Source organism: Lissotriton helveticus, chromosome 2_1 (assembly GCF_964261635.1).
Source record: "Lissotriton helveticus chromosome 2_1, aLisHel1.1, whole genome shotgun sequence".
NCBI lineage: Eukaryota > Metazoa > Chordata > Amphibia > Caudata > Salamandridae > Lissotriton > Lissotriton helveticus.
The window spans coordinates 782,075,442-782,088,219 of record NC_136059.1 but is presented as its reverse complement, the minus strand read 5'-3'; the positions used below and the strand labels follow the sequence as shown (position 1 = coordinate 782,088,219).

The window sequence follows — 12,778 nt, the reverse complement described above, 5'->3', positions numbered from 1 at the left end:
TTAAAAAACAAAATAAATAAAACATATATAAATATGTAAGAAAATATAAATACAAATATATTTATCAAAAAACATACACAATTCTACAAAAAAAATACATCACATACATTTAAAATATATACTAAAATACATAACACTAATTAAAAAAATCGATATTTTAAACAATGTATTTTTCCAAACAATATTAATGACTTCTATATTTGTAAATTCGATATTACTTACCTGCAAATCGATATTCTTGACAACGATATTCTTGCTGTTGATGTTTCCACTCCACGATATTTCCAACTTGATATTCATGTAGTTTGAATTTCTTGGCCTCGATATTCTGTCTCAGGATCGAAAAAAAGGGTACTGTACTCAGATGGGGCCCAGCCAGGCGCCCGGTGAAGGGAAGTAATGGAGATTCCGCCTGGCAGAAAGTCGAGGCATGTCAATTTGAAACATGCTGAAGATAGAATGTGCTAAAGACACACACTGCACTGTGTCTCCATGCACGGCTGATGGACTTGTATTGTCGGTTATAGGGAGTGCACAATCAAAGCGCCTGAGAATGAGATGCTTTTGGGTGGGGGAAAGAGGCTGCCAAAATCAGCCGCACGTCACAGTAGTAAACTACTTCGCCATTTGCTACAGGAGGATGATCTCGGCAGTCCTCCTGACAACAGGGTGCAAGTGGTTTACTTAAAAACTTAAAAGCACATGGACTACTTTTTAAATACAATGCACTCTGATCTATGGACTGTTTAGGGCCTACTTTAGGGGTGGCTTATATGTATTAAAAAGGTAGGTTTAGGCATGGCAAAAGGTTTATTGTGTGTGCGGTGAATCAAGCACAATAGCCTGAAGGAAACCACGTACACAGCAGTTCGATGTTATACTAACTTTGCAAAATTTATGCACGCCCAATTAACAATTTGCATGTATAAAGTAAACAGAAACAACAGTATTCAGGTAGTCTTTCAATCGAATTTCATTTGAAAGATCAAACATTAAGGTTGGTGATCAACTCATTCAATCACTGTAGAAATAGTTGTACCATAATGGCTGATACTCAAATACAGTTGTACAACAGAAACAACATTACAACAGTTTAAGTTAACATTGCGTTTGATGACATTGTGCCCATTGCATTTCGGGACCTGAAGTCCCTTCTTCAGGAGCCACTGAAAATATGAACATAAACACAGTTTAGTTTTATGGTTGTTGAAACATAAATTGAAAATCATTCAAAGCCATTTCATCCAGCATGATCCATGAACGTAGAGAGAAACGGTAGCCATGACATGTTTAGTGGTGCCGTCACCAGAGGCTAATACGGTCAAATAGAGAGAAAAGTAAAGAATGACAATAGCGATCCAGAACATGTGCAATGAATGAGAAAACGTATAGTAACCTAGATTCCTAAGAGTCATGCAATGTCCAATGTAGTCTGTGCCAAAAAACGGAAGTGCAACAATATAACATGCCTGTATAGAACCCAGAGGCGCGGCGAGTGTACACACAGACTCCCGGTGATGAAAACGTAGGTGAGAGCAATGAAGTTATGCTTACTGACAGCTATAGAGTGCCAGTACACACAAACGAATATACTGCCGCAGAGTTGTACTGGGTTTATTTTGCCAGGTCAAACTGGCAGTCTAAAACTGCACACAACCTACAGACATGTGCCTGAGACATGTTTTAAAGGGCTACTTAAGTGGGTAGCACAAGAAGTGCTACAGGCCCACTAGTAGCATTTAATTTAAGGCCCTGGGTACATGTTGTACCACTTTACTAGGGACTTATAAGTGAATTAAAATTGTCAATCAGGTGAAGGCCAATTCTACCATGTTTTAAGGCAAGAACACAAGCACTTTAGCACTGTGGTAAAGTGCACACAGTCCTACACACCAACAAAAATGTGTTCAGAAAACAGGAGGGGTGGAGGCAAAAACTTTGGGGGTGACCCTTTAACGAGGGCGAAGTCCAACAAACACACTGGATGTCTATGATGCTACAATTGTCCACAAGTTACAGTTGTTGGTTTGGGTAACAGCTTGGATTACAAATAGGTATCTGAATATGGAGCAGGTAGAAATAGGTGACAGAGCATGAAGATGAAGTTTTGTATTTACATACTCTAGAGGTGTCTAACCATTATGTTTTGTGTTACATCACTTCTAACATGGCACTCAGAGAGACTCTCATCACATCCTTAGCCATTAATTGCATTGAGTGCTGAATCTCATAGAATACAGTGAATATATCTCCTTTTAGAAGGAAAAAACATGTTTTTCATGTTCTCATGTTGACCATTAGTTTTAAGCAAGTTAGTCATGTCTCCGATACGATTGGTTAGGCACAATTACCAATTACATTCTTAGGAATATGTTTGTAGCTTGTCATTTCTATTATCACATATACCTGAGCACAAAGGAGGAGCTCAGAGCTGGGAGCAATAAATAAGAATATAGACGTAAGGGATATAAATATTCTGCGTACAGTTCAGGACAGAGCATCAGCTGAAACACAGACGCTTTCAATGAAACTAGATTTCTGCACAATGCATTTAAAAACGTGGGGCAAAGAAGCAAACAAATAGTCTATTAGCTGTGAAATGCATTGTGGTAGTTACACAACAACCTAAATAGATGCAAAGATATGATATGAAATTACTTGAAAATCTTGAAAATAAATAAGTAATTTGCTTAGTGATATCACAGACAGAAAGGGAATCTGAGTTAACCTTCTCTAGCCATTAACCTGTTGAAGAGTCATTCACACTTTAGTGCAAGTCTCAAGACAGCATAGACTGCACACACAAAGTGATAGGCTGGTCAGGCCCTTTCAACCATAGGCTTGTAGGTAATATCAGTCACATTTTGTATCAACTCATAGGCTAGCCGATTGTTGCTTGGCTTGCCAGATAGTGCAAGTGATGGCATTTCAAATAACAACTAAATGCTCCCTTTGTATAACACATCAATCTTTTTAACTTTCAGTTTGATATTTTGACTGTAAAAAATATCATCGTTTGACTCATTTATTGCTTGCCCAACGTATATACTGCTTCTGGTCCAGGCAGTCTTATAATCTAGTCGACAGAGGTCTGTACTGAGATAAAGGGCCTTATTTCAATGTCCGACACTGTTGCGTTTGGAGGCTTTCCAAGCCTCATGGTAATAAGGCCCAAAATGTCCAGTAGAGCATAGTTAAGCAAAGTAGGGTATTATAGACTGTGGGAGCATATACTTGATTGCTCTATGGATAGGGGAGACTCGCCACGATAATCCCAAAGCACTCTATCTTGGAAAAATGTCTTTTGTGTAGCTTCGAGGAGTCATAGGATCTAAAGCCATGGCATTGGGTTTTAGACAAGCAGAAGATGAACAAATGCATAACCTAGTTAAAGACAGAGGGGACTATTTACAAAGGTAAACTTACACATAAGTAAATCTACATGTGTTCACGTACTCATACACTTTGTAGTAAATGTACTACTTTAGAATATTCCTAAACTTACGGATGTACTTTTATTACATGCTGTAGGCTTATACGTTTCCAACCACAGAATTCAGTCGGTGTATCCTAATTCATATGTGTAAAGTTACTACTTGTAACTTTTCATATGAATGAAGAGATCTCCACCCCTGGGCAGAGATCTTACCAGGGAAAAGTTGAAAAGTTTAATGAAGATTTAAAAACAAACAAAAAACAGTGAAAATATTTATAAGTTAATGTAAATTAATTTTACAAATACTTATTTTAAATGTAGAACAAAATAAAAAAATGGAATTAAATATTTAATTATCTTAAACTTCACAAATTAAATTTCATCTAAAGTATAAAAATTATATATAATATGTAGCAAATATGAAAAATGTTATGAACAGAAATCTCTTAAATTTCATTTTTTTTAATGTACGTTGTTCCAGTAGTTGGTCATGTGTAGAGCAGCAATAACTCCAGGTGTGAGTGTGTGAGCTCGAGTGCATTTACGGCTCTTTTGGATATTGTTAGGGTGTATTAACTGTAGAAGTGCAGTTTGTGAACAGCAATGGGCTTACTGGTTTGTGGGTGGGTTATGACCGTACTTAAAACTCTCTGTAACCCTCACTAAGCCCCTCCTTACGCCTTCCTTAACTCTCCTATTTAGTCATAAGTATGTTCCAGCCTCCAACCCATCTCTCCCACATTTACTACTAAAATGTATACATACAGGTATGGAGATCTTATTTGGGGCAGAGATCTCCATACATAAAAGACAGGCGAGGAGGAGGCAAAGACCTTTGCATGTAGGTTTGTGAATATCATTTTGTAGTACGTTAGTAGTACTACTGGAGTACTACTAAACATACTATAATATGCAGTTTGTGACTAGGCCCCACAGTAGCCAATACTATTACCTCAGGAACTCCAGTAAAATAAATAACTTGTGACAAGATGAGTACCTATTATGCAAAAAAAGGGGTTTAATACATCTAATCTTGTTCAAGATCACAAATAGCACTTAAAGGAAAAGATGTGAGGAGGGATGGTATGCTATCCTTAACTCACTATACATGCACAACTACAATAACCCTGTAATTGTTATTGAAATCAAAGATATACAGAAGACACTTTCAAGACAATGTATAATAATAGAGGATTTTGACTGATTATATACTTTGTACCATTAAGAAATGCCCAATAGGACAGAGTACCCAAGTATTCCAAATGAAAGACAAACCATTTTTTTTATCACAAAATTTGGACGTGATTGACTCTGCCGAAAGGGGATCTGGTTCAACCAATTTTTCATGAGTATTATGCATCAACACAACTGTGCATTAGAGCAGAATGGCTGTCCACAGAAACAAGATCTGGGCAATAGTGACCCATGCGAATGTACGCAAATCCTTGCAGGGTATGATCTGGGTACATAAAAAGCACAGCCCACAACTAATGTGTACCTTAGCACTCCAGTAGACACTAAACTTCAGAAATCGAAGATGCTGCTTAGAACTTTTTATCCGTACAAAGTTTCTGTGACTATATACCCCCAATCCACTGGAATTGCAACTTTACCCAAGCTTAACATGTAGGCTTTTTAAATAAATGAATTGTATGTTATTGTAGGATGATTGTGGCCCTGTCCCAGGGGGTTCTTTAAAGTCCTTTCTACAAAGCAAACTGGAATTTAACTTAGATGAGTCAAAAGACGGCACTATGCTCAATAAGGTATTGTGTCCTTTACTCACAGATAAAAAGACAGGTATTAGAAACTAGTTACCACTTGAATCTTTTATAGTGAAGTCAGTAGGTTTCAGAGGTCTGGTCTCTAAAATGTATAAATATTGCCATACTCAATGTTCACCTTGCAGTGCACACATATGGTATGTCGAAAACGATATTGAATATTCAAACTGAAACACAAGAATGGGCACTCCTGAGTAGGGATTTAAATCAGAGCTCTTTATGAATCACGAATCAAGAGTAACACTACAAAGTTCAAAGGATACCTGTGCTTTTGATGCTCTATCTGTCTAGTTAAATTGGGACTCAAGTTTTATTTGCTTTTTGGTTTAGTGGGATGGTGTCAGGCCATGTTGCAATAGTACGTAGCCTAAACAGACTGCAGGACTACTATTATTAAGGCCTGTAATCCACTCCTCCTTCAAGTTGGTGTGAAGCCAAGACTTTCAAGGAGAGAGAAGGGGATAAGGAAGTGATCAAACCAATCATCAGGATTTTGTGATTTTACTTTTATCTTTCCCTTCTTATCAATTATTATGTCTGGAACAGATCTTTGTGAATGGAAAGGAGTAGAACAAGTGTATGCGACATTATTTAGTATGAACGAACATAGTTGCTGGGGCAGCAGTGATAGATGACATCTTTCCAAATAATTTGTGGTAATGGTTAATATAAACCCAAAGGTCCCTGCTGCTCATTAGCACATGCCACAGCACCGAACAGTCCTCACATTCACATGTTCCAGGGAGGTGGAAAGTGTCAGTCTTCAATGGCGATATACACCTCAGATGGAGACTTCAGAGCCCTCTTCACAAGAAGAAGAAAAAACGCAATCAACTCAATCACCATCTTGTCTTCCAAGCAACAGCAGTGCAGTCGCTCACAATTTTCCTGTTTGTGTGCTGTTCCCAAGTTAAGAAGTAGCCTTGCGCCTCCACTGAGAAGATCAGATCACTCAGGAGGTCTGACCAGAGATACAAGGGCATTCGGGCTGGATTCAAGTGGAAACCTGCTCAGAGCACTCTTGGCTCTATCAAGGTCTGGGTACGCCCCTTTGGATCCCCCTTTATAGGGCGGCAACACTTTTTACCTTCAGAAAATTTCTGTATAATCCCCGTATGAACTTTTGCCAATAGTCCCAGAAAATGTCCTTCGTCTATTAAGTGTAGTAATTCTAGTGGTGTGTAAGATAGCACAACAAATTACTTTTCTTTTGATAAGCCAAAGCACTGGCTACGTAGGCAACAATTTATTTACAATTATTTGTTTATTGTTGAGTTTGGCGCCTTTAATCCTACAACGCCTCCATGAGTAAGCCTTGAACTGCAAGTCCACTATTCACTGACAGTAAAGTGTTAAAGGAGAGTGCGTGGGGATCCTTTTTCTGTCCAATAGTATGGTTAAATTCGGGGACACTGGTGGTAACCAGCCTTGAATTTCATAACCTGGGCCCAGTAGGCCCAGATTGGCCTAAAACCTCTGAAACAGTTCCCACAGATGAAGTTCCTATACCTCCCATCTCCTTAGTTTCTTATTCATTTTATTCCAAACCCGCATGCCATAAGGCTTGCTTTCCTTTCATTTGTCCAACAGTGCAAAAGGATTAGGTCAATGTATGTGTATACAACATAAATGGCATGTAATATTCATTCATGACAGAACAGCTCATCATTGGGAAGAACTAACTCAATGTATTTGATTTATTCCCCAGTGCTCTAAGGCTTGCACACATTTTCAGAAAGTGGTAATACATTCTTTTGTAATACGATGCATTATTTCCAAAATTAGGCATTTATTTTCATTTATATAAAATATTTAAAATCTAATGTATATTAAGTTTGAATTTATAGAACCTACCACAGTACCCAGGAGTTCCACACACTGTTTTCATCGTCACCTGATCATCCACTATCTTTGAAAGTCCAAAATCAGCTGTTTGAGGGAAACAAACAATATTTTACCATCTGTCATTGCATTCCATATAAAAATAACATAACCAGAGGCACTGTGGTAATTTGAAAGAGCTCATTTCGTTCTTTACAATATCCCACACACAAACTGTACTAGGAAAAAAAGACATTTTAACTAAAAAGTGTTTATTTCAACAGCCTCACCCTGTTGCTCAGCACTACTAAAATATCCACACAGAATATCATTAAAACAGCACGAATGTAGTTGTCAAGCAGTGTGAATATAAAGATATAAGATGATAGTTAAAATGGCACCCAACAACCTAACACCGTAAAATCTACTGCTATGAGCAACGTAGGAGAGCATGGAGTAGCCTAATTTGCATCTAGAGTCTCTTAGCGAAAATGAAAGCACTGCATATCTGTTTACAGCAAAACGCTGTAGCAATTAAACGCCGAGAAGGCAGTGCTCCCTGCAAAAGGAAAACACATGTTGCATCAGCTTCTCTCCTGCCAGACTTGGGGGTAGATTAGGATCGCGGTTTTCCCGCATCCTTCGGGCCGGCGGAAGCCACCGCCGGCCCGGAGGATGCGGGAAAACCGCTGCGGAGCCCAAAAGACCCACCGCCATATTAGGATGGCGGTGGGTCTTGAAATCTGTCCGCAGCTTTTCCGCCGCGGTCGCCTTCCGACCGCGGCGGAAAAGCTCTAGCATCGCCGGCGGTGTCTATCACACACCGCCAGCCATATTAGGATGGAGTAAATCATATGCTTTTCCACGGCGGCATTTCCGCCGTGGAAAAGCATGCGGACATTCACTTCGGGGGCCCGTTGCGGGCCCCCTTGGTGAAGGGGGCGTGGGGGGTGCACATGGGGGCTACCTATGGTACCCCCCTGCATTTGCGTGCACAAAGCAGCAGGCCGCTTTGTGCGCGCAAATGCGATGCATGGATTTTTAACATTACGGCGGGTGAAGCTTGAAGCTGCACCCGCCGCAATGCTAGACATAGAGGATGTGACCGGCACCCTGGCGGTCACATCCTAATCTGAACAGAGGGAACGCCGCAGCCCATGCGGACGTTTCCTCCTCCTCTGGGGTCGCGGACAGACTCAAGTCCGTCCGCAATCCTAATCTACCCCATAGCTCGGTATCAGCCTAGAAGGCGATGCAGCAGCATCCCTGTCCAGCAAGATCTTATCTAGCAGTATCTTGCATGATAATCTTAGGCTAAATACCTCTCTTGACAAATGGTCAAGTGGCAGTCCTTTTTTTACTGTATCTAATCAGTGATGGACATTTCTGACATAACTTCAGGAATGTCTAGCATAAAATGTGCATCAAGATGAGAGTCTTAGGTGCATTCTAATAAGTAAGTAATGTAAAAACACGTCAATGCAGACTACATTGTTTTGGTTAATAAACAACACACATGTTCCAGACTGATGTCACATCAGATGTTCTTTCAATGTCATTGTCTGAATGAATTGACACTTTCAGAGGTTCTTGGAAATATAAGGGCAGACGGCATCTGCATCAAAGGCAGACATGCTTATAATTCTGCAAAACAAGAGAAAATGCAGCCTGGGCCTGCTCAAGATGGAGTCTTGCCTTATGGACTTTACGTCACCTGCACCTGTCTAGGATCCGGTACCAAATGTAGAACAGTAACTATGGGTTACAATTATCAGTATTTTTTTGTGGACCTTAAGTACCTGCTTAGAGTCTATCAAGTATATTCTTCCTGAACATTCCCTGAATTTGTGCCTAGCAAGGTCTTATAGATCCCTCCTACATCACACAAAAAGGAGGTAGTAATGCAACTTCCGGTGGTGGCACGTGCTCAGTCAGTAAAAACTGCCCTCACTCACAAATTTGTGAAATGCTTCATCATTGGGCTTGCTTACTGACACACCTGTGCAGACCAACGACTGGGTTGGAGCAAAAGGGAGGGGAAGACAATACAAACATAAAGTTGTGGGATCACCAAAGAGAAGTGCAGCTTGTGAAGTTTAAAACTAGCTTTGATGTGTCCCTAATTCTACTTGTATTCCTGGGCCACCCGGCCAGGGTAAAAACGTAAAGGATGGTGGTGATGGGAGATAATTAGGATCCTTCACCCCTGCTTACTGCAAAGGTGTCGACATATTTCTGCCAATTCATCTTCGCCCACCAGAAGACGCATTCCTACCTCCTTTTTGTGTGATATAGATTGTGACTGGGGAGGTCGGGGTAGGAATGTAACCTCTCCCCTTCTTTATGTGTGACTTATAGATCCCACAGCAGGTTTTATATTTAAATCAGTATTTGACTGCAAAGCAATACAAAATTGGTAGTGCAAAATTCATTTACTCAATTTGCCCAATTTCATCAGCATTCTAAATGTCTTGTTGATTTACATATGTCACTAGACAAGAGATTAAAAAAGCCATTATACATGAATACCTTGAAACCCTTATTTCAGATACTTAACACTAGCGCTAATATGCAAATCACTAAGAAGGAGCATTTCTTCTTCTCACACTACCTTACAGCATAGCTCCATGCATTCCAGGCACCTAACCTTAAGAGAAACTCACATACCTAGAGATTTGTAGACTTGATACTCTCTTTTAATGTGGCATGCTCAGATATCTCTCTGTCAACCTTTACAACAACTGACCCACTATGATCCAGGCCAATGACAAGATCCTCCTGGCACTCAAGGAATACTGTGAGTGCCTCAAAAAGCCTAAAACATCACATATAACTGAAATATCAACTACCCCATACTACCATCACCACAACACTGAGATCCTAAACCAACTAAAAAACCCTTCCCACTACTGGCATGCCCCAACATGCCACTGCCCCCTTCGGGTAAAGGGAAAACTGTGACCTGGAAAACCTCAAATGCTTCCTATGAAAATAAAGTTGTAAACCTATTTCAAAAGGTTGGCCTAATCAACATGTGCACAGCCCGAAGCACACATTAGAGATTCATGACATCCTATCTGAGTCTAAATGCCACTTAGCTGATGGTCTCTTCTCCCATGGTACAAAATCATCCTGTAGAGCATAGTAAGAGAAAGTAAGGGGCATCCCTAGAAACTAAGGATACCTCATTTGAATACACAGTTACCCACTTGACCATCAATGCAGGCTGCTCTCTCATCACATTACTACTCTACCACCTCTAAGCCACAATCCCAGATTGATGGAAGATCTCAGGGAGGTAACAGTCCACTTTCATCTTAAGATCAACAAAATTAGGAAAACACACAACACTGGGAAAAACAGGTGAGAATGTTGAACTCTAGCTGCCAAGATGATGTAATGGAAGGGAAAAAACATGCCATGCACACAGACTGCCCCAGCAAGTACTGAGGGAGCCAGGAATATCTCTAAAAAGATCTTGACCTAAGATTATTTAAGACATGTTTTGTTCACGTAGAAGTGGCATTTAGCTCTGCAGTACACATGGTGTCTGAGAACACAGGCACACTAATTGGTAATAATTAAGGGCTTTGGGCCAAAGCAAAACAAAACAAAGCCACAACAAATGAGATTGCAGGTATTTTTACATGTGAAGAGAGTTTCCTGGCAAAAGTATAATGGTGTCACTATCACAGCAAGAGCCTTCAACCACGTGCACCACTGCAATTTAGTCTTGAATATTGAGAAGGAAATGCACAGAAGAGAGACTGTAAGGTAAGTGACATCAAAATTCATGACACACCGAAGACTATGGCCATGCCTTTTTGAAGATCAGGTCCACTATGAATGTGATGTTCCATGTTCTGTAGAGTCAAATGAATCACCAGAACAAGAATATATGCCTGCGGATGTACCTCACTGACTTTCCTCACCCACTTCCCACATGGGTGATTATGAGTGCACCATATAACAAGGTAAACTACGGACGTAGGCCCTCGTGTTATTGCAGAAAACAGTTCAGAGACCTTGTTGACCAGCCCCACAGCTGAAGAGCTAAAGCTTATCTAGTTTTCCCTCTGGGTCAACAGTTGTAAGATCTTTGGTGGACATCCTTAGTGTACATCTTTGATGAATATGAAAAAGTTATCAAAGGCAGGGGCTGCTTCAAAAACAGAGAGGTAAAGCTAAATAATAATTGATTAATGTAACCCAAGGCTCTACTTGCTCACTGCATTCTAGTTCATATTCAGCAGGTGCAAGCAGAATTATGGAAGATGTAAGTAGACATTATTGAGGACATGCAAGTCCCTACCCCATGACTTCCTCTGATCATCACCCACGCACACAGAAAACTTGGACAGATATATCCATCGAAAGAGAGAGACACATCTCACCTAACATTAAATCAAGTACTAGTTGACCTCAAACGTAGGTAGTAAGTAAGAGGTTTAGTAGTTTTCAAAACAATATATCAAGGTCAGGTACAATCAACTAGCCTTGAAGTCAACATATATCACTACTTTAATCATACACCTGCTCTGTTGGCCAAGATGACGACTTGTTAGGTTGCCCATTTTTCAGACAAGAAAGCCACCCAAGATTCAATTTATTTTGTATATCAACCAATGCTCCATTTCATACCAATCTACTTTTGGGCATACCCAAAGATGTGACAGGATGTCCTCATGCACCACCAGGTGTCATGCTTCACCATAGGACTCCCAACGCTCTTCAACAATCCGGTTCCATGAAGAGCGGGCCTATACATGGAGCCAGGGAAGCACTTCTATCTAAGAATGTAAAATATAGAAATTAAAAGCCAATGAGGTATTCCAAACTGACCTTTATATTTACCTAGAATACCACTTGGTATTAAAAATCTATCATGGGGATAAGGGGATTTAGTACCCGATTACCACACACACAGTCATCTACCTGATGGCTCATGTGAGTCCGTGGCATTCTTCAGGACAGAAACAAGGTATCCAGTCACAGCCACTGCATATGTGTGTGCTGCCAAACAATGTAGGGTTGACCTTTGTCTACCCTTATTGGGTCATCTTGGCCCCATGTAGGAAGGGGTCAGGAACCAATGTAGTCACACTTTCATCAAAGTGCGCTCCTGTCTGTGAACTTGCTGGTGTTAGCTCCTTCTCCCCAACAAAACTGAAAGGCGCTCCAGTGCGGCCTAACCAACTCCATGCACATGACTACAATGTACCCTAGGATGACTGTAGAATCTGCAGAAGCCCCCACGACTCACTGGCGGGCCTGAAGTTACTGGAAGACTCGTTTCCAGAGAGCGTTCCTCACCATCAGGGCCAGACTGGCTGTAGTAGGCACCGGGCGTTTCCCCGGTGCGGCCGCTAGGGTGGGGGCTGGTTTTGGGCCTCTGGGGAGGCAGTTTTTGTTACAGCGAGCCTGCACTATCGGCCCCCTGTAACAAAATCTGCAAAACCGGCCCGAGCAAACAGCTCAGCTGCACCCCCCTCCACCCCCAGGGAGCCCAGACAAGCAGTTTGCCAGGGCCGGTTTTGGTGCGGGGCAGAGAGGTGGCGTACCATGGGAGTCTCGTAGGGGCCACCCCAAAGGCGTATGCCTGGCTGGAGTGGGGTGACACCACCACTTGCTATTGTCCCAGGGGGATGTACCTCTTTAGGTGGGTAGCTCACGAGCCAAGATAAGGCTTCCTCGCCTCCGGTCCCTGGCAAGGAGAGAGATAGAGAGAGAGAGACAG

The 12,778-nt window shown here is 41.2% G+C and overlaps 1 protein-coding gene across 1 annotated transcript in view; it reads right to left on the bottom strand.

The window, feature by feature from the left end:
- CAMK4 (calcium/calmodulin dependent protein kinase IV) overlaps positions 1–12,778 on the bottom strand; it is a 1,079,259-nt gene that overhangs the window by 105,568 nt on the left and 960,913 nt on the right. The window contains exon 7 of the mRNA XM_078677356.1: positions 7,075–7,149. Within this exon, the coding sequence (XP_078533482.1) occupies positions 7,075–7,149 (75 nt within the window). The remainder of the gene's footprint in view (positions 1–7,074; positions 7,150–12,778) is intronic.